Consider the following 21,882-nt stretch of genomic DNA (forward strand, 5'->3'; position numbering starts at 1 on the left):
AGGTTATAAGAAACATCACGTGATCTTTAATTTTTCCATTTTTTTTTAATAATAAATCACTTTAGGAAAAATTTTTTCATTTTAACAAACAATCATATTTAACGACTTGACATTAATCTTTTCTTTTTCCTCATTTACAAACACAGTGTTTCAAAAAAAAAAATTTTTTTTATCTTTTTTTTTGCTTACGTTTTTCATCGTTAAATAAAAAGATTTTTTTTTTTTAAATTAAAAACGTACATGAGTATTTTTTAATAAAAACAAAAATGAAAGAGAAAGAGAGAGAGAGAGAGAGAAAGAAAATTTTTAAAAATCAAACAAATTGTTTACCTTTGTTAAGTTGATTTTTTTTTTTTAATACCGTAAGGAAGTAAAAGTTTTTTAATTTAAAAAATTTTTCCAATAAATATAATAAACACTTTTTAAAAAACAAAAAAAAACAAATAATAATAATAATAAACAACATTTTTAATAATAAAAATAAAAATAAAGAAGGAAAAAAGCAATATGAACGACCGAATGATCCGACCAATCATAAACTGATACGTCAATATTACGTCATTAAAAATTAATTCATATTAAATACGATAGAGCGCACCACTTCAAGGTCGATTAAAATAATTTTAATGGCGTCTCTTTTTTATTCGAATACATATTAATATGATAATTATAATAAATATAATTCTTTTTTTTTTATTTATATATTTTAAGACATTTTCTTCTTATTTTATTTTTCAAATAATAATAATAATAATTTTAAGTAGTTTTTACCGTTATTCTTTTTTTTTTTACAACAATCCCCTTTTTATTTAAATTAAAACGTTTTTTTTTTTTTTTTTTTTTAAAATAATCATTCTATTCAATGTAAAATTGTTTTTTTTTTGTTGTTGTTAAGCTCGCGATGTTAAAAATTTAAATCCTTTTGAAAATCGTAATTCGTGTACTTTTCTTCACGTTAGCGAACCTTTTTTTTCCTTTCCTTTTATTTATTATAATTTTAAAAAAAAAGAAAAAAATCGTTTTAAAACCTTCCCAATTCGCCATCCATCTTTTTTTTTTTTTATTTATTTATTTCAACTACACGCACATAAAATTAATTTTTTTTTTTTTATTTCAGGAAATACAATTTAACCGTTAAAAAAAAATAAGGAAAAATGTCGTACAATTTATCCGATGATTTATCACAGTACTACACCGGAAATAATGAATTGGGTTTGCTTAATTGCGACAATTCAACAACCGGAAATTGTAGTTACACGGATTCTAGTGATTTTTATGGTGTTTCATCTTTAGGACCAGAAGACGAAGAAAGACTTCAAAGCATAATAAGAGTTGTTGTACCGGTGAGTTCCCTTCTCCTTTTTATTTATTTATTTAAAAACAAATTAAATTACAAATTTGAAAACAAATTAATTACAATTTAAATTAAATATATACGAAAATTTCTAATTAAAAAAAAAAAAAGATGTCGGATAAAATTCGAATCTTAAACTTTTTTGTTAAAATCCCAACCTCCTTTGATTTATTTCCTTTATTTATTTATTTATTTTCTTTCTCCATATTATTATTATTATTATTATTATCATCATTAATAATTTTTTATTTTGCAATATTGCCAAAATAAACTCAAATCAATAAATTAATTATTTTAATATCGTAAAAATTTATGATTTTTTTTTTTTTATTCGGATTCCATGTTTTTTTTCCTCTTTTCCCTTCCCCTTCCTCCTTCTCCCTCTTTCTCTCCCCATTTATCGATCCCAACAAAAAAAAATACATTTATTTTTATATATATATATATTTATAAATTAATGTCGTGGGAATAGATTAGATTATTAAATTTTTTTTTATACATTTATTATATGTTTATTTAACAAAAAAAAAATAAAATAAAAATTTTTTTTTCTTATTTAAACTTATGTATGAAAAAGCACGAATAGTTTTTTTTTTTATTTTAAACTTAAATTTAGATTTAATAGATTTTATATAAATATATACAATATGTTATTTATTTAAAAAAAATATACATTTAAGATAAAGAGAGAGAGAGAGAGAGAGAGAGAGATAGAATTTTAAAAAGGAAAAAAAAATAAATAAATTTTTAGTTTTTTTTTTTTTCTTTCTTTTTTTAGGGCTGCGATTTTAAAATCGTTAATAAATTTTTTACATTTTTAATAATAATTAAATTTTACAACGTCATATAAATCATTATTATCATCATCATTACTAATTTTTTTTCATAATAAATTTTCCGTTGGAGCTCGTTAAAAAAAAAAAAAAAAACGATTTACGCGGTTCTATTACTACGGTTTTAAAAAAAAAGTTTTTTTTTTAATCTTTGATTCGGGATTAATCCTTCTACGGATTAAAATCTAAAATGGATTAACCAAAGATTATTATATAACAAAAATAAAAATTGATTTTTTTTTTACAACAACAATAATTCTTCCGAATTTATTTTTTTTTTCGCGTTTTAAAATAATGATGATGATGATACGTTTGATTTAATTTATGAAAATGAGAATATATTATTATTATTATTATTAATTTTCTGTTTCAGATATTCTTCAGTTTAATTTTTATATTCGGACTTGTTGGTAATCTATTAGTTGTTATCGTCGTCGGAGCGAATCAACAAATGAGATCAACGACAAACCTTTTAATATTAAATTTAGCAATCGCGGATTTATTATTTACAATATTTTGCGTACCCTTCACAGCTTGCGATTACATGTCTTGGTGGCCTTTTGGTGATACCTGGTGCAAAATTGTACAGTATATGATTGTCGTTACGGCATATACAAGCGTTTACACGCTTGTTTTCATGAGCTTTGATCGATATTTGGCTGTTGTTCATCCTCTTACGTCCATATCATGTAAGTTTTTAATAATAATTTATCTATATATGTTTATTTATAATCGATACAATTTTCAACTCAAATGTTCTTTTATATTATTATTTATTAAATCGAATACGTGTTAAAAACTTATTATTATTATTATTATTATTATTACTTGGCATTTCGCCTCGTAATACGATAAATGCCATCACGCCCTTAAATTTGTAAATTTAAAAATTCGGGGTGGGAGGGCAAATGTCAATTTTCGTTTTTGAATTTAAGTAATTTTAGCCGTTAAATAAATGAGCGAGAGAGAAGAAAAAATTTTAAAAATTATTATTATTACCATGTAATTTTTTTTTGGTCACAATCCAGCAACTGGATTTTAAAGAGAGAGAGAGAGAGAGAGTGTGGAAGAGAGAAAAAAAATATTTAAATGCAATTTTTATTGAGTAAAATAAAATAAAAAATTTTTTCCCCTTTTCCTTCCTAAAAAAAATTATATTTTTATTAACTTTTGACATTTTTATCAAAGTGGAAGTAGAAACGAAATTCATTTCTTAAAAAATATAAAATATAGATATTTATATATATATTTCGATTTTTACTCACGATCGTTACAAAGTTTTAAAAAAATTAACTTGCGAAATATATAAAATTTAAAAAAAAAAAATTTTTTTTTTCTTAAATTCGAATCGATTTTTTTTTTTTTTTACCTTCCCTATCTTCATCATCATCATCATCATTCTTTACTCTTTTGATCCTTTTCTAATCTTTCATCTTTTTTTGCTTTTCTTTTTTTTTGGTAAATAATTGAATGCTTTTAATCTTTTTAAAAAACTACTTACTTTAACTACTTACTTTATTTAAAAAAAATATATATATATATATATATATGTAATTTTTTATATCAACTTTTCTCATAAGATAAGTATATATAAATAAACGCTCTTACGACTCTATTTACTTATAATTTTATATATATGTATTTTTTGAAATTTATTTTTCACGGTAAAATGCATAAAATTCTTTTCGTTGGGAAAATTTTTTTTTATGTACTTGTAGTTACGTACATAAATTTAAAACTGCAATCTAACTCAATTATAAAACATCACGTGACTTTATAAAGAAACATTAAAATCCACATAAAAAATCGAGAAAATGCAAAAAATCGATCGATAAATGGATTTTTAAAATTTTAATTATCATGTATTGATTAATACTTAAACAATAAAAAAAAATATTATGGATTTATAATTCTCAAAAAGTTTTTTTATAAAAATAAAAGAAGAATCCGGAAGGATTAATAACATATTAATAATGATAATAAAAAATTATTTAATTACAACCTCATGATTAATTAATTAACGTGACGTCATCTCACAACAAAAAAAAGGCTTATTGAAAAATAATAAAATTAATTTTTTCACGTAAGATATCTTTGTTGGAAATTTTTTTTTTTTATGTTCTAATTGTGTTTTATAATGGAATGAGTTTTTTTTTTTTTGATAAGGGAACATTCTGTTGGACACAACCCCCGGGGGTGGGGTGGGGAAGAGTTTAAAAGGAGGCAAAAAGTTGATTTAAGAAAATGGTCACACAAAAGAGTTGTTGTATGTTTGTTGTTTCGAATTCAATAACATAAAATGACAACAACAAAAATTGTTAACACATCAAATTCGAAATTATTTTAGAAAAGAGAAAGATATTGATTCATGCTTCCGGCGAAAAAAAAAGTAGCAGAATATATTACTTAAAATATTTTGTTCTATTGTCTCGTGCACACAAATCAAAAGGAAAAACCAGAAACGATCAAAGAACGGTTTAAAAATCAAAAAATGAAATAGAAATCGTCTCGTTGCAATTTGTAAAGAATTGGTTAAAAGCCAAAAAAAAACCGGAAGTTAAAAACAATTTTCCGCCCAAACTAAAAAAAAAACAAAAAATTTTTGGTCCATACCGGAGGCTGTTACGAATAACATGCGGTTTGACTTGGTTTTTTTCATGCCTCAAGAAAAACAATCAAAGATTAAAGAGAAAAAACAAGACCAGGTGAGCGTGTGTATGTGTGTGTGTCTCTCTCTCTTTCTCTCTTTCTCTCTCTCTCCTTTGTTATATTTAATTGATGCCAAAGGGCATCGAAATATTCCAGACAATCGTCCTGGAAAAAAAAAAATTCCCTAGTAATTAAAAACAAAATAATTAATTTAAACAAACTCTTTAATTATTAATTAATAAAATTAGTTTAAAATTATCATTATTATTACATTTACAAATTATAATTCTTATATAAAACCTAATACTTTTTCTTATCTCTTTCTATCGCATGTTAACTCCTCGCCTTTCCCCGCCCCCTCTCTCTCTCTCCCCCGCTCTCTTTCTCTCTTTTTCTTTCTCTCTTCATTTTAATTTTCTCAATTTTTTTTTTCTTTTTTTGAAAATTCCGACGAAAATATCGAAACGTTTTAATTTATTTTATTTATTTTTTTATTTCACTTTTTCTGGAAAATTCCATCATTAACTTGTTTTCATCATTGATATTTATTTTTCCTTTCTAAAAAAAAAGGAAAAAATTCTTATTCAATTTTGCTTTTTTATTTTTTATATAATTTTCTTCTCTCTTCTTGTTTTTCAACAATTTTCTTGTTTTTTCATTCATTCATTCATTCATCTCTTTATTTATTTAATTATTATTATTATTTATTTATTTACTCATTTTTCTCCTTATTATTATTAATATTATTATTATTATTATTATTAATAATTTTTCGGGAGATAAAATTTTTTTAAAAATAATTTTATTTTCGAATCTAACAAGAGGAAAATAATTAAAAAACATTTTAAATACCCAGAACCAATTAATTTATATTTTCAAAAAAACTTTTCCTTTTTTAAAAAACTAATTCAATTTATTTTTTTTATTTCTTATTTCCCCTTCCTCCCACTCTTCCCTCTCCTCCCTTCCCCACGTTTTAAATCGCGTTTCGATCGTATAAACGAAATAATAATAATAATAAAAAAACTTTTTACCGTTTTTTAACGCTTTCTCTCTCTCTCTCTCTCTCTCTCTTGAGAAACTTTTTTACAAAAACTTTTTTTTTTCAATTGTCGAATTTTTTATTAGAAAAAAAAAAAAATTTCCTTTTTTTCCTTTTTTATGTGAAAAAGGTAGCGTAATATAATCCGACGATATTTTTATCAGATAAATTAATTATAAAAGGGGAAAAAGATGAAAACCATTGTTCGATTTAAACGTAATTAAGGATAATAAGTTTTAATAGAATATTTTTGTAAAAGAGAGAGAGAGGAAGAGAGAGAAGGAAAAAGGAAATTTGACTGATGATAGAAAAAGAAAAAAAAAAGAAGAAAAGGAGAAGGATAAAAAACAAACAAACAAACAAACTTAACGCGTTACTGTCAAAACAAAAAAAAAAAAAATAAATGAAAGGTTGAAAACTTAACTATTCAAAAGAAATTTTTTTTTTTTTTTATTCGTTAAATCCGCACCCTTTAATTATCGAGAGAGAAAAAGAGTGAGAAAGAGAGAGAGAGAAAAAGGAAAAAAATTTATTTTTAATTTAACTTTACATCAATCGAAAATATTGAAAAATAAAATTAAATACGTTTAATAATAATTTTTTTTGACGTTTGAAGCGTGAAAAAAATTAGAGAGAGGAAGAGAAAGATGATGATGGGATGCTGTGTGCGTGTGTGTACCAAAAAAAAAGAACAGGAAGTTATAAATTTTATTAATATTATTATTATCAAAAACGGGATTTTTTTTTATAAAAAAAAGAGGTCAAAAGTTTTATTTAACTTTAATAAAGTTTTTCAAAAAAAAAAAAAATATTTTAAACTAATTTTTTACGTTTGAATAATTTTCCCCGCAAAAGTTTTTTTTTTTTTTTTTAAATAAAAATTTCATAATTACAACATAATAAAACCGGAAATTAGTTTATTTAAGTTTTTTTTCTTTTATCTTAAATAAATTTCCGGTTTAAATAATAATAATCATAATAATAATTTTTTTTTCTTCGCTATTTTTTTTTTTTTTTTAATTTATTTTGATACTAAAAATATCGTCGATAGTTTTTCTTTTATTTTTTCTTACAAAAAATTTGCGTTAATTTACCGTCGTCGCCATCATCATCTCGATTTCCCGGAAATCGTTATTTAAACGTTGTATTTCCGTTACTTTCATAATTTTTTAAACGAGACAAATCGATTTATTTACATAGTGGTTGTGTGTTGATTTTTCCAAAATTTTTTTTTTTTCCCCTTTTGAACTTTTCCAAAATTTTATTATTATTATCATCATTTTCTTATCACACAATTATTATCATTATATTTAAATTTAAAAAAAAACTCGCAAATTTTAACGACAAAATTTTTCAAAGTCGAATGGGAAGGAAAAAAAAAATTTTTTTTATTTATTTCGTGTCATTTTTTAAATTTAAATAAATATTTTTTATATATAAAAAAAAAAGTTAAAATTTGACAAAACAATTTTTTCTTTCTTTCCGAATCGGAAGTTTCAAATGAAAAAATAAAACGAATAGCAGAAGAAAAAAATAAAGAAAATAAAAAAGATACGTAAATGTCAAATAATATAATAAAAAAAAAAAAAAATTCTTCTTTCCTCTTTCCTTTCCTTTTGTAAATTTATAAATATTTTAAATTTTTATTTTTTTTTGTCTTTTTTAAATTTCGCGCCAATTTTTTTCCTTTTGTTTTCCTCATTTCACATCAAAAATTTATAAATGAAGCGTAGTTAAAAATTTTATTATGTTAAAAAAAAAGAAAAAACGATTAATAACGTGAGATATCATTAAATGTAATTATTTATATTTACAAATGAATCGATCAATCAATCAGTGAATAAATAAATAAATAATAATAATAATAATTGAAATTCATTCGTTTTTGTGATAAAAAACAAGGATAAAATTTCATTTCAAAATGTAAATAAAAAAAAAAAAAAAATTGATAAAACTGATTAAGTTAAAGTAAATAAAAAAAAATTTTTTTTTTTTTTTTCTCATTTCACGGTTGAAAAAGATAAAATAAATATAAACTATTTTTCCAGACGGTTAATCAGTGTCAACAAAGGTAGAGAGAGAGAGAAAAAAGTTTCCAGTTCCATTCATTTAATGACGTAATAAGATGACGTAAATCGTCCGTCGTCCATTATCGACCGTTCGAGTGTATGTGTGTTTTATTAAACTCGTTAATTATCATTATTATTGATGTTTTCATGGGGCGTTATATGATATAAAATTTTTTTTTTTTAAATTCTCTCTCGTTGAGCTTAGAGTGAAAAAGGAAACCGGAAATAAATAATAAAAAAAAGAAAATTTAACTTCCTGATGATCCTTTATGACACAATGTTGTGATAAAAGGAAATTTTTTTTTTTTAATATAATAATATAATTGATAATTATATAATTATATATATATATATATATATATAATATAATATATTATATATATATTATATAATATATATTAGATAATTGGTTCACTGGAAAAAAAAAAAATATTTTGAAAGAAAATTATGACGATAAAAACTTTTTTTCATTTAAAAAAGAAAATTTATTATTATAAAGGTGATGTTCGTTTACAAAATGGCGGAGTGAAAATAAAAAAATCATCGAATCATTCTTTTTTTTTTTTGTCTTCGTTTTAATTAAAAAAATAATATTTTCCTGTTGTTAATTTTTTTTTCTGTTTGTTTGTTTCTTTTTATTATTGCATTTTAATTTCAAAAGGAGTTTTTTTTTCTTCTTCGCACAAATAAAAAAGAGAAAAACAAGACCGGGAAAAAAAAGTTTTTTTTTTTTTAAATCTGTCAAGCATGAAAAAATCTTTTTTTTCTTAATTCCAAAACACGTTTTTTTTTTTCAAAACAAATCTTTTCTTCCCCCTACTCTCCCCTGCCTCTCCTCTCTCTTTTTTTATAAATCAAAAGTTTTTGAAACACGAAAAAAGAAAGAAAAAAGAAATAAATAAAATGAAATAAAATAAAATAAAAATTTTTTTTTTTTGTTTTAATTTTTTTTCATTATTACGAAAAGCTACGAAAGTTTTTTTCTTTTTCTACAAGAAAAATAATGAGAATAATAATAATAAAATTTAAAAAAACACTTTTGGCGGTCGTTTTAAACATTTTTATTTTGATTTTTATGGAAAAAAAGAAATAAAACATCTTTTCGTGCATTTTTTTTCCCCCTCAAACTTTTAAACTTAATTACTCAAATAAAAGTCAAAAAAAAAAAAAAAAATCTTAATGCGTTTTTCTTTTTTTTTTGTTTCTCGGTAAATAAGAAGATAAATCTATGAATAAAACGAATTTTAAAATCCTTTTACGAATTATTTACGATTAATAAATTATTTTCTTAATTAATTATTTTAATTTTTGCGAATTTATTTATTTTTAAATAAAATTTTTTATTAACGTACTCTAATTCTCATCATCGACGATATGTAAAACGATCAAAATATATTCACCAATCGCGTGTGTGTATTACGATGATGTCATTAAATAAACGAACCAATTAGGAGTCGTGAAAACAAATTAACGAATTCTCGTTATTCTCCTTTTTTATTTTTTTGACTTTTCAAACTTACTACTACGTCGTTTTTTCCCGCAATCCATTTACTTATTGCAAAATGACAATAATAATAATAATAATAACCAAAATAATTTAAAAGGAATTTGAAAGAGAAAAAGGAAAAAAAGGGGGGGGAGGAAGAAAAAAGGAACAAAAGAGTTGATAACGTGACTTGAAACGTAGATTCCCTGTCAAACCGCAACCACTTTTATTATTAAATTTATATTTTCAACTATTTTGTTGTTATTGTGAAAATTTTTTTTTTTTTTATTGAAAAGAATTTTTTTTTATATTCGTATCTTATCACGTAAAATGTACGTCAAAAATAAATAAACACAAATATAGATATATACGAAGACGTTTCGATGAAAATAAATGAAAAGAAAACTTTTTGCTTTTATTTCGTTTTTCTTTTTTTTTTTCCTTAAAAAAAATTAATTTTTCGAAATAGCACGAAAAAACAAGCTCCCATTATTGTCGTTACAACGGATGATAAAATTCATTAAAAAACGTTACGAAAATATTTTTAATTTTTAATTAAACAAACAAAAAAAAGGGGGGGAACAACCATTTGTAAAACAAAACGTTCCGAAATTATTAATTTATTTTTATTTTTATTTCACTTATTGCACCCGATTGCAATAATTTTTCTTATTATTGTTAGTTTGGACGCCATCTTGTAAATAAAAAAAAAATTTTTTTTTTTTTGTTTGTTTGTTTTAGTTCGAACTGAAAGAAATGCCGTTTACAGTATCATCATAACATGGCTTGTGATTGTTGTTCTTAGCATGCCGGTCATTATGATACACGGAGAATTTCGTTATTATTATCAAGAAGAAACACGAGTTGTTTGTGTTTTCCTACAAAATGATTACGATAACATGGTATTTCACGTAAGTTGATTAATTTTTTTACGTTACGATCGATTTCCATCGATCCCACAAATTTTCCATTATTATTATTACTTAAAATTACTTTTTTTTTTTTTAAACCTTTCATGTCGTCGTCCTTGTCGTCAAATTAAAAAAAAATTTAATTAATAATGATGAAAAAGAAACCGATTATAAAAACCGTTAAAAAGATTCGAAAATTATAATTATTAAATGGCGGAATGAAGCGTGGGTTAGGGAAAGGGGGGGGAGAGGGAGGTAACAAATCGACGACAAATTTCCCCGTCGATGTTATTACAACGCGACGACGACGATGACAAAATTATTGACGTCATTTTAATGTTTTATTAAAAAATAATTGGTTTTATAAGTTTAAAAAAAAAAAATAAAATAAAAAACGTCATTTAAAATTTGTTTTTTTTTCTTTTTTTTCCCGAAAGGATTATTTAAATAATAATTTTAATAAAATATTTTAAAATGATATTAAAAATTATTAATGTAAAAACATAAAATTATTATTATTATTATTATTAAAATTAAATACGGGAAATTACACGAGAAAATCTTTCGTTAAAAAAAACACAAAAAAATTAATTATAAATTTATAATTATTATTATTATTGTTGCTGTTGTTGTTGTTTTTCGATAGAAAAAATAAATAAAAATTTAATGACGTAAACTTTTTTTTTTAAATATTAATATAATAATTTTAATAATATGTAAATTTTACATAATAATAATAATAAGCCAAACATTTTAGAATAATTTTTTCTATTATTATTATTATTATTATTAATAAAATTTTAAATATATAATAATAAAAATTGAACAAACAAACGAACTAACGAACGAATAAAGGAAAAAAAATTTTTTTTTTATTATATATAAATTGTTTTTTACACGTTTAACTTATACTAATATCGATCAATTTAAAATTTCATTTTTAGTTTCATAGAGTAATAAACCGGTAATTAACAATCGCGAAAAAAAAAAATTTTTCTTTTCAAATGATATTCAATTTATTATTTGCCTTTATAAAAAAAAAAGTAATAAACCATCTTTACTTTTCATTTTCTTATTCCACGACGAATTCGACTCCTGCCACGATTTTTTATTTATTTCAAAAATATTAATAATATTAACAAGTATTCTTTTACTTTTAATAAAAAAATAATCATTTCATTTTTTTTACATTTTATATTAATATTATTATTATTATTATTATTATTATTATTACTATTAATTAATTATTACGTTTGTTAATGATAATAATAATAATAATTGTACCTTAGAGTTCAATTAATGTTAATAAGGTAAAACAATTTTTTTTAAACAAAAAAAAAAAAAAATTTTATTTTTATTATTATCATTTCCCTCATTTCTTTTATAATTTTTTTGCCCCTCCTCCCCTCTCCCCCTTTACTCTTTTTTTTTTTTAAATCGTTCTTTAATGAAGTGATAAATAGTAATTGAAGTAATTAATTACCACCCATAATTAATTAGTTTGCGTGAATTTAAATTAATGACTTATTATTATTATTATGAATGTAAATTTTTGAGGAGAGAATAAGAAAATGTGGTTTAATTTTTTTTAATTTTTTTATTGTCGTCATTATTATTATTATTATTAATATTTGTAACTGTAATTTATCATTATTATTATTATTTATTAAATTTAAACGGTAATAAAAATTTAATAATTTATTGGTATTATTATTATTATTAACTTCTTAGTAAAACGTCGGTTTATTTTTTACGTGGAAAAAAAAAAATAAAAAAATTTACTCACGGGAGGTTGAGATGAGATAAAAATTTTGCAGCATCAGGACCAAAAATTTATATTTTACATCATAAAAAGAAAATTTTTTTTTAAGGAAAAGTGCATGGAATTTTTTTTTTTTTTTTAAAGTTTAAAAAATTTATTTTAAGAATTTTATCTTTTAAAAAATAAAAAAAATTAACTCCCCCTCCCTCCCCTTAAAAAAAAAAAAAAAAACCTTTTCAAAGCTTTTAAATTAAGTTTCGGGGAAGCCATTTTCTTTTTTTTTTAAACCCGAAAGAAAATTTACTTAAAAGCTTTATGACGAAAATAATCATTATAATTTTTACTCTTTTCTTTTGGTTTTTTTTAAACTCAACGTATATAAACCGTGAATCGTTATTATTATTATTATTATTATTATTATTATTTCTTATCAACATTCATTCGATCATTTATTATCGTTCACCGTTTTTTTTTCATCTCCCCCTTTCTTATAATTGATGATATGAAAATTTTTCCACTCAAATAATAATGATAGTAAAACAAGGGAGAAAACGTCAAAAGAAAATTTTTTTTTCTTAGAACAATCAATTAAAACAATCATCATTATTATTATTATTATTATCGTAATCGAATCAGAGAAACGAAAAAGGAAAAGATTTAGAAAAAGTTTTTTTTTTTTTTTTTAAATTCATTCATAACTTTTTCTTATTTGTTTCGATGCGTAAAATCTTTTGTAAGATTTTTCATTTTGAAAAAAAAGAAAAGTTTTAACGAAATTGTTTTCCGATATTGTTTCGATGAGGGGAAATGGCACGCGCACGTCTCCTCTTTCGTCATACAAAAAAATAAAACAAAAAAAAATTTTAATTTTTCATCAAGTGCTCTAAAAAATTATTACACTTAAACAAAAACAATAAAAACATGTAAACAATTTTCTCACGATTTTTTGTTTGTAACCTTTCACACCTTTCCCCCTCAACCTTCATCCCTTTTCTAAGAAAAACATAAAACGATCTTTCATCACGATTAGTCTTACTACTAATTCTTTTTCAAATACAATGAAAGAAAAAAAGTAAAGAAAAACAGAAAGAACAATTATTTTTTTTCAAACTTATAAGTTGTAGTAATAAAGAGAACGGAAAGGATAGGAAAGGTTCGAAAAGGATGGAAATGGAAAAAAAAAGGATATTTTTAAAAATTTAACAACTTTTAAAGCTTTTTACTAAGAAAAAAAAAAGTAAAAAAAATGAAATAAAACTTTTACAAGTTTTTTTTTTCTTTTCCCACTCCCCTTTCCCTCTTCCTTTTTTTCCTCTATGATTTTCCCTCCCCCTCCCTCCTTTCTTCCCCCCATTTTTTCCTTTTTCTTTTCCTTTTCTAATATTAATCTGACACGTTAAATTTTTAACCTTTTCTTATATATTTATTAATGTTACGGTTGAACGAAAACTTTAAAGGAAAAAAAAAAACAAAGACGACGACGCCTACCCCCCCCCCAAACAAAAGGAAAAAAAAGAAAATTTTCTTTTTTTTCTTCCTCTCTGAACTCAATTTTTCTTTTTTTCTTTTTTTAAAAATTTATTTCGTTTTTATGACAAATAATAATAATAATACCAGAAAAATGACTTGAACATATATATATTTTAGTTTTTAATAGTAAAATAACGAAACTGTTTTTTATTTATTGTAAAAACGCTTTAAGGAAAATAATAATAATAATAATAATAATAATAACAATAATATAATGATGATGATGACGATAAATAAGATGAAACGAAACTATATGTTCATTATTATTATTATTATTATTATTATTATTATTATTATTATTATTAATTATTATTATTATTATTATTATTATTATTATTATTATTATTATTATTATTATTATTATTATTATTATTATTATTATTATTATTATTATTATTATTATTATTATTATTATTATTATTATTATTATTATTATTATTATTATTATTATTATCGTTAAAATCACGTGAGCAAAAGGAAACTAATTATATTAAAATTATTATTTTACCATGTTCACTCTCTCTCTCTCTCTCTCTCTCTGTCACATTTTCTGTCTCTTTTTCTCTCAATGTCTTTTTCTTTCTTTCTCTTTTCTTTTCCTTTCTAAAAACAAAGATAAAAAAAAAGGTAAAGATAAAAAGGAAACAAGAACGAAAGCAAAAGACATTGAGTGACAAAGAGAGAGTGGGAGAGAGAGACAGAGAGAAAGATGGAAAAAGTTTTTGTAAATTTATAAGGCAACAAAAAACACATGATGATAATGATGATAATAATGATAACGACGAGGAAAACGTCAGAAAAACATTTAGAAAATAAACATTGACGTCTATTTTTGATAAAGACAAAAAAAGAATAAAATTTAAATTTTATTTCCCCGTGTGAACCCCAAAAAAACTTTTGTTTACCACAAAATTTTATTATTATCATTATTATTATTATTATCATAATTGTTATAAAAAAACGTTAAAATGTGAACATTTTTTTAATTGTATTTAATTTAATTTATTTAATAATAATTATTTCAAAACGAAAAAGGTAAATAAATAAATAATAATTAAAAAAAAAAAAACTTGGAATCTAATTTAAAATTAAAAACGACGACGGACTCGGTATAAAAAAAAAAAAAATTAAGAAAAAGTTTTTAAATTAAAAAAGGAAAGAAAGGAAAAGTTTCTAGAAAAAAAAAAGAAAGAAAGAAAAATTTCGTGTCAATCAACGTGAAAATCTTTTTTATTAAAATTTTACACCGAGAAAAAAAAAAAAAGTTAAGAAAAAAAGAAAAATTAATTTTATTTTGGTTTTTTTTTTTTTCCATAGAGTAGTAGTAAATTTATCTAATTCCACGTCTCTCTCTCTCTCTCTCTTTTTACTCCGTGCAAAAAAAAGTTTTCCTAGTAAAAAAAAAAAAAAAGGAAAACTTTATTGAAAAAAGAGTTGTTAATAAATTATTTACTTTTATAAGTAATTTTTTTTTTTACTCGAGTTCGTACCTTAAAATAAATTTTTTATTTCGAACCGGAAACGGAAAAAAAAAAAGAAAAACGTTTCCCGGATTTGTTCGTTCGTTCAATTTCTCTGCAATTTTCTATCATTCAATTCTCGTTTTTTTTCCTCCACCCCCCTCTTTTTCACTTCCTTCCTCTCTCTCCTCCTCCTCACTGAAATTTCAAAATTTCCTCCCTCTTTCCCTCTCCCTTCCTTCCCCTCCTTTTTTTTTATCGTGCAAACACATCCGATATTAACCACAACAACAACAACTACAACAACAACTTTTTTTTTTATTAAATTGTTGTAGTTGTTGTTGTTAAAAGGTTTTTAAACGATATTTTCTTTTTTAATTATTTTATAACGGTCATTAAAATATCTTCTGCAACTTTTTTTTTTTTTTTTACGATCGACATTTTAATTTTAAATTGAACGGAAGACAATTTTTTTTTAGAGAAAAAAATTACGTTTCGCTATTATTCCACTGTTTCGTTTTTCCTTTTCCCGTTTTTCCATTTTTCTTTTCTCCTCCTTCTAAACTTTCCTTTTTTTTTTTTTTCTTTAAAGTAAGAAAAAATCTCTTTCAAAAGTAGAAATAAAAAAAAAAAAACAGTCCGATTTTTTTTTTAACGAGATAAAAATAAAAATAAAAATTTTTTTACGTGCGCACAATTTTTTTTCATCCGCCGCCGCCGCCATTTTGTTTTTTTTTTTTTTTTTTTTTTTTTTAAATTGACTTCGAAACAAAGCATATATGAAATAAAAAATAAAAAGAAACTTTATATGTTTTCATTATATCGATCGATCTATCGCGGATTCGATAAAGGAAACATAATAATAATAATAATAATAATAATAATAATAATAATAATAATAATAATAATAATAATAATAATAATAATAATAATAATAATAATAATAATAAATAAAAGTCTCAAACGCCATGTTTGTTTGTTTGTTTGTTTGTTTCGTTTCGTTTCGTTTGCTTGTTTTTGTTTTTTTTTTGTTTTTTTTTTTATGGTTGCAAAATAAAGTAAAAAACAAATTTTTTTTTTTAAATTTAATCTTTCGATTTAATTTTTTTCTTCTTCTTTTTCTACTTCCACGTTTTTTCTCATTTTTTTTTTTTTCATTTATTTTTATAAGATTTCATGATTTCAAATTTTTTTTTTCAAAAAGGGGGCGCGGGGAAAGAAAACGAACGGTTTTCATTCATTTAATGAAAAATTTTCCATTACGGGTAGATAGACAGAAAAAATATAATTTTTTTCTAGTTACACGTTACAAGTGTTTTTCCTTTTTTTTTTTATTTCAATTTCTTTATATATATATATATATATATATATATATATATATATATATATATATATATATATATATATATTTTTTTTTTTTTTTTTTTGAAACGTGAAGCGTGAGTAGAAAAAAACAAAAAAAAAAAAGAAAAAATCAAATTCATTTTTTTTTTATTTTGCCTTCTGCTTTTTTCCGTGCCACGTTTTTCTGAAAATGTTTTTAAAAATAAAAATAAAAATAATTACTTACGATGTAACACGTGTATTTTAAAATTTAAAAAAAAAATTTTTTCTTTTTATTTTTACGATTTTAATATCGGGGAAGGAAGAAGGGGGGGGGGAAATGTCGAAATTTTCTTTCTTTCTTTTTGTTTTTATTTCGTTTTTTCGCAATAATAATAATAATAATGATTTTTTTTTCGAAATTGTAAAATTTAAAAACTAAAAAAAAAATAAAAAACAGACACACACACACGCACGCACATGTTTTAATTTATTACCGTAGTAAATGGTTGTGGGTTTAGAAAAAGAAAAAAAACCGTTTTTTGTTTTTATTAAAACCCTAAATCATTTTTTTTTCCATTTAAAAAAAAAAAAAATTGTCCGTTAAACTTTGTAACCCGATGCCAAACATTCCGACAAGAAAAAAAAAAACAAAATAAAAAAATAAAAAAAATCATTTTTTGAAAATGGATTCCACTCACTTCCCTCACCACCACCACCATCACCACCACGTACAAATGTCACGTGACTTTAAAACAAAAAAATATTTTTTCCAAGACCAAAATATTATTTTTATTTACCAATTAATTATTTAAGTAAGAAAAAAACCGTTGAAATTTGACGATTTTCAAAAAGGTTTGAAAAATTTATATTAAAGTCAGTAACGAATCACGATCGTTTAATAATAATAATAATAATGATGATGATAATGATGAATCGTAAAAGTATTTTAAAAAAAGCGAACAAAAACTCTGTCAAATTCAGATTTTTTTTTTTCAAAACTAAATTTCTACCATTTTCCTTTCTATTTTTTTGCGGGAAGCGAGAGAAGGAGGGGGAAGGGAGAGAATGAAAAAGAAGAAAAAAGATCAATCTGTATAACAAAAAAAAAAAAAAAACTTTTTAAACTTTTTCAGTTTTTCGTTAAAATTATGTTTTTTTAACAACAACAACAACAAAAAAATTTTTTTCTCTTTTTCTTTTTAGAGGTAATTATTTGAGTAATTACGACTCATCGATCACGTTTAAATATCAATCAAAATGTGTAATTTTTCTTCTTTTTTTTTTCTTTTCCTTTTCCGTTTTTTGTCGTAAAAAACATTTGAAATGTAGAGAATAAATTTATTTAAAAAAAAAAAAAATGTTATTCAGAATTTTAGTCTGAACAACAACAACAGCAAAAAAACTTTTCCTTTCTATTTTCTATTTTCTATTCATATATTTAAAAATTCCCTATGATGACGTAATATTAGTTTTTTTCAAATTTTTTCGTTACGTAATAAAATAATTTCGATAATGCATAAATATATATATTTTTATTACAGGTCACATTTTTCGCGACCTCTTACGTAATTCCATTAGCATTAATTTGCGGTTTATATCTTCGTATGTTAATACGTTTATGGACGGGAGCAGCACCTGGAGGACACGTGTCAGCAGAAGGTAGAAGAGGTAGAAAAAGAGCTACGAGAATGGTTGTTGTCGTCGTCGCCATATTTGCTTTTTGTTGGTGTCCCATACAAGTAAGTTGTTTATTTTAAAATAAATAAATAAATTCATCTTGTTTAAATAGATCGATTTATTTATTTTTTTTCCTTATATTTTCCCACACGCTTTTCACCATTTTAAATTGATTCTTTATTTTTTCAATGAAAATAAAAATTCAATTTTTTTTTTTTATATATATTTTAAATTTTAAATTGAATTATTTATATAAAAATTGTGACATATTCTAACGATGAGATTTTCACACGGCCATGATTCCTTTTTAAATAAAAAAAATATTATTATTATTATTATTATGTTATTAACGTCAAAAAATTTTCCGATAAAAATATGAAATTTGAAATAACAAAATCCCTTTTATTATAATATTTAAATTCGCGAATGATTAAATTATTAATGATTTAAATCTTAGTGACACGTTTCCGGTTAAATACACTCATGATGATGATGACGACGACGATGATGATGATGATAATGATGATGGTTGTAAATAAATAAATAACGAGAAATTTAAATTTTTTTTGTTTATTTACAATAAAAAAATCGCGGATAGATTTTCGGTTTTAAATTTTTATAATTTCCAAACGTCAAAAAAAAATTTTTTTTTAAATTTCCGACATTTTTAAAATCCTTCTATTTAATAAAATACGTGTGTCAAATTGAAAAAGTGTCACTTGTTTGTTGTTTGGCGACAAAAATACAAAATGATAATGTAGCCATCTTTTTTTTTTTTTTGAAAAAAAAAAAATTTTTAAATATTATAATAATTTCTAAAATAAAAAAAACCTATTTTTCTTACTCTTTGTGTAAATGACACGTCGTCGTCGTAGTCTTTTGTACCAAATAAATAAATAAAAACAAAAAAGAAACTAATAATAATAATAATAATAATAATAATAATAATAATAATAATTTTTTAAATTCCAACCCTTAACTTTGTAACTTTTACCATCATAATCAAATCAAAAATAAATTTATTCTGACGTTAATAAAAAAATTCAAAATGGCCGTTCGTTATTTTTCTTTTCTAATTGTTAATTAATTATCATCATCATCACATTTAGTAAATAAGAAAAAAATTTTTGTTTTGTTTTTTAGGTAATTCTATTAGTTAAAAGTTTAAAATATTATCAGACGACGTACGCGACGGTTCTCATACAAATATTAAGTCATTTACTCGGATACATGAATTCATGCGTTAATCCAATTTTATACGCTTTTCTTTCCGATAATTTTCGTAAAGCGTTCAGAAAGGTAAGAAAATCAACAATTATTTTTTTTTTTTTTTATGTAAATAATAATAATTATTTAACCGTTTTAATTAGTAATAAATAAATTTTAATAATGTTATTTTATTAAGGATTTAAATTATTATTATTATCATCACATCGGGATTATAATGCGTAATCATTTTTACAAGTATTTACTATGTAATAATTATTATTAATTTATTGAATTAAATTTAAACGTTTACGCGTTTTAGCTTTTTACTTGTTATTTTAATAAATACTCTATTTAATAATTTTATTATTATTATTATTATCATCATTATTATTTCAAGTATTTAAATTTGATTTTGTTTTTTTTTTTTTAAATGAAATTAAAATTTTCAATGGAATGAATAAATCGAAGTCGGTGAAATTTGTGTGGAATATAAAACGTCACCTTTTGTCAACAAAAGTTTAAATAAATAAAATTTTATCATTATTATTATTATTATTATTATTATTACTTTGACTACTAAACTTCGAGATATTTATTTAAATATATAAAAGAGAAAAAACAATTTACATAATTTTCTTTTGAATTCTTTATATATATAATATATATATTTAATAATAATAAAAATAATAAAATTTCTTTTCATTCGTATTAAATTCAATTGTCTGGAATTATTTGATTAGAATAAATATTAATAATAATAATGATGATGATGATAATAATAATAATAATATTTTACGATAATGTTGTTTTTTTTCGTTGGATTGTTTTTGTTTTTTTTGTCGTAATTAACACGTGATTGTTGTTGTTGGTTGAAAATTCGTGAATAATTACTATTATTACGCGTGATATTCTTAAATAAAATTTTATTTTTTAATAAATAATAATAATAATGATAATGATATTCGTGTGAAAAATGAAATGTATAAAATAATAATAATAATAATCGGTTTTTATTTTTATAATGCGAATTTTCTAGAAAAAAAAAAAAAAAAATCGATCGATTTATTTCAAGGCAGGCACTCTCACGTAAACCTTATTACGTTTTTATTTATGACATTTTTTTTTTAAACTCGAAATTATTATTAAAGTGAAAAATTTTATTACTTAGAATGTGATTATTTCACTCGCCTTACCCTCCTCTCCCCCCGCTTAAAAAAAAAAAATAGGGGGAGTAAGAAAATAGGGAGAAAGTAAGGAAGAAAGGGTATTTTAAATTTCTCGTTTTTAAGTTAAAAAAAAAAAAGTATTAAACGAAAGAAAAGTTTTGTTTTGAAATATTAAATATTAATGACGATGATGATGATGATGATGATGATTTTGTCTCAAAAAAAAAAAAAAATTATATCGTCATGAATTTTTTTTTTTTATGCTACCAACTTCAGTGAACTTATTCTAATGCCACGATATTTACAAAAAAATAATCATGTCGTTATTTGTCACGAGAACGATCATCATACTCATCTTTCGAATAAAATTTTTCTTATTACGTAACAAAAAGAAAAAAAACCATGAGTAGTATAGAAGTAGATAGAACTTTTTTCTTTTATTCTTTTTGTTAAATATTAACATAAAAATTTTCATATATTCGAGTGAAAAGTTGTTAAAATAAAATTTTATATTCGAATTTGCATTTACACGAAATTCACTTATGTTTCAATAATATAATTATGCTAATTTTAACTTAAAACTTTATATATATTATGTTTTGGATATTATGTTACCACCGCTTCCCGACCCCTCCCACCGGCTATCGCCACCACCACGACATTTCAAAACAAAATTTTAAGATTACGAATTTCGCAATGCTTTTTACCTTTATTCCAATAATAATAATAATGATAATAATAATATGAAATTTATAGATTTATAATAATGACTCCCGAGTCATAGTGTTAATTTAATAATAATAATAAAAAAATAAGAAAAAAAATTATTATTATTTTAAGGAGGTAACGAAAAAGAAAATTACGTATTATTATTATTATTATTATTATTATTGAAAAACGGTTTTAAAATTAATGATTTGGTTATGACGTAAGAAAGAAAAACCCCCCAATTTAAAAAAATTTAAAAGAGGAGAAAGAAAAAAAAAAAAGAAAAAAGAAAAACCTTTAAAAAAAAAAGTTTTTTTTTTTTTTTGGGGGGGGGGGAAAGTTTTAAAAGATTATTCTTATTGTTTCTATTATTATTATTATTAATATTTTTTAAAAGAAAAAAAAAGTTTTTAAACAAAAAAAAAAATTCAAAATGAAACAAACAGAAAAAAAAAATACGAAAATTGTTTATAAGTTTTTATAAAAGCATTTGAAAAAAAAAAAAAATTTATTTATTTACATTTCGTTTTTCATTTCTTTTAAAAAAAATTCTTAATATTTTTTTTCCCTTTTAATAATAATAATAATAATAATAAGTGAAAATTGCCAAAAGAGGAAGGGGGAGAGGGAGGAGAGAGAAAAGAAAAAATTTATTAAAGTCAACCAACCAAATAAGGGGAAAAAATCAAATAAAAGAAAA

At 22.2% G+C, this 21,882-nt stretch overlaps 1 protein-coding gene across 1 annotated transcript; it reads left to right on the forward strand.

Moving 5' to 3' along the window:
• Nucleotides 1–1,154: 1,154 nt before the first annotated feature.
• Phum_PHUM343230 (class A rhodopsin-like G-protein coupled receptor GPRals, putative) lies at nucleotides 1,155–19,479 on the forward strand (the record flags this gene model as incomplete). Its single annotated transcript, XM_002427712.1, has 5 exons — nucleotides 1,155–1,343; nucleotides 2,561–2,876; nucleotides 10,175–10,344; nucleotides 17,964–18,161; nucleotides 19,243–19,479. 5 exons carry the CDS (start codon nucleotides 1,155–1,157, stop codon nucleotides 19,477–19,479), a joined length of 1,110 nt encoding a protein of 369 aa, XP_002427757.1.
• Nucleotides 19,480–21,882: the final 2,403 nt, after the last annotated feature.

The sequence above is a fragment of the Pediculus humanus genome, genomic scaffold (assembly GCF_000006295.1).
Source record: "Pediculus humanus corporis 1103172107751 genomic scaffold, whole genome shotgun sequence".
Taxonomy (NCBI): Eukaryota; Metazoa; Arthropoda; class Insecta; order Psocodea; family Pediculidae; genus Pediculus; species Pediculus humanus.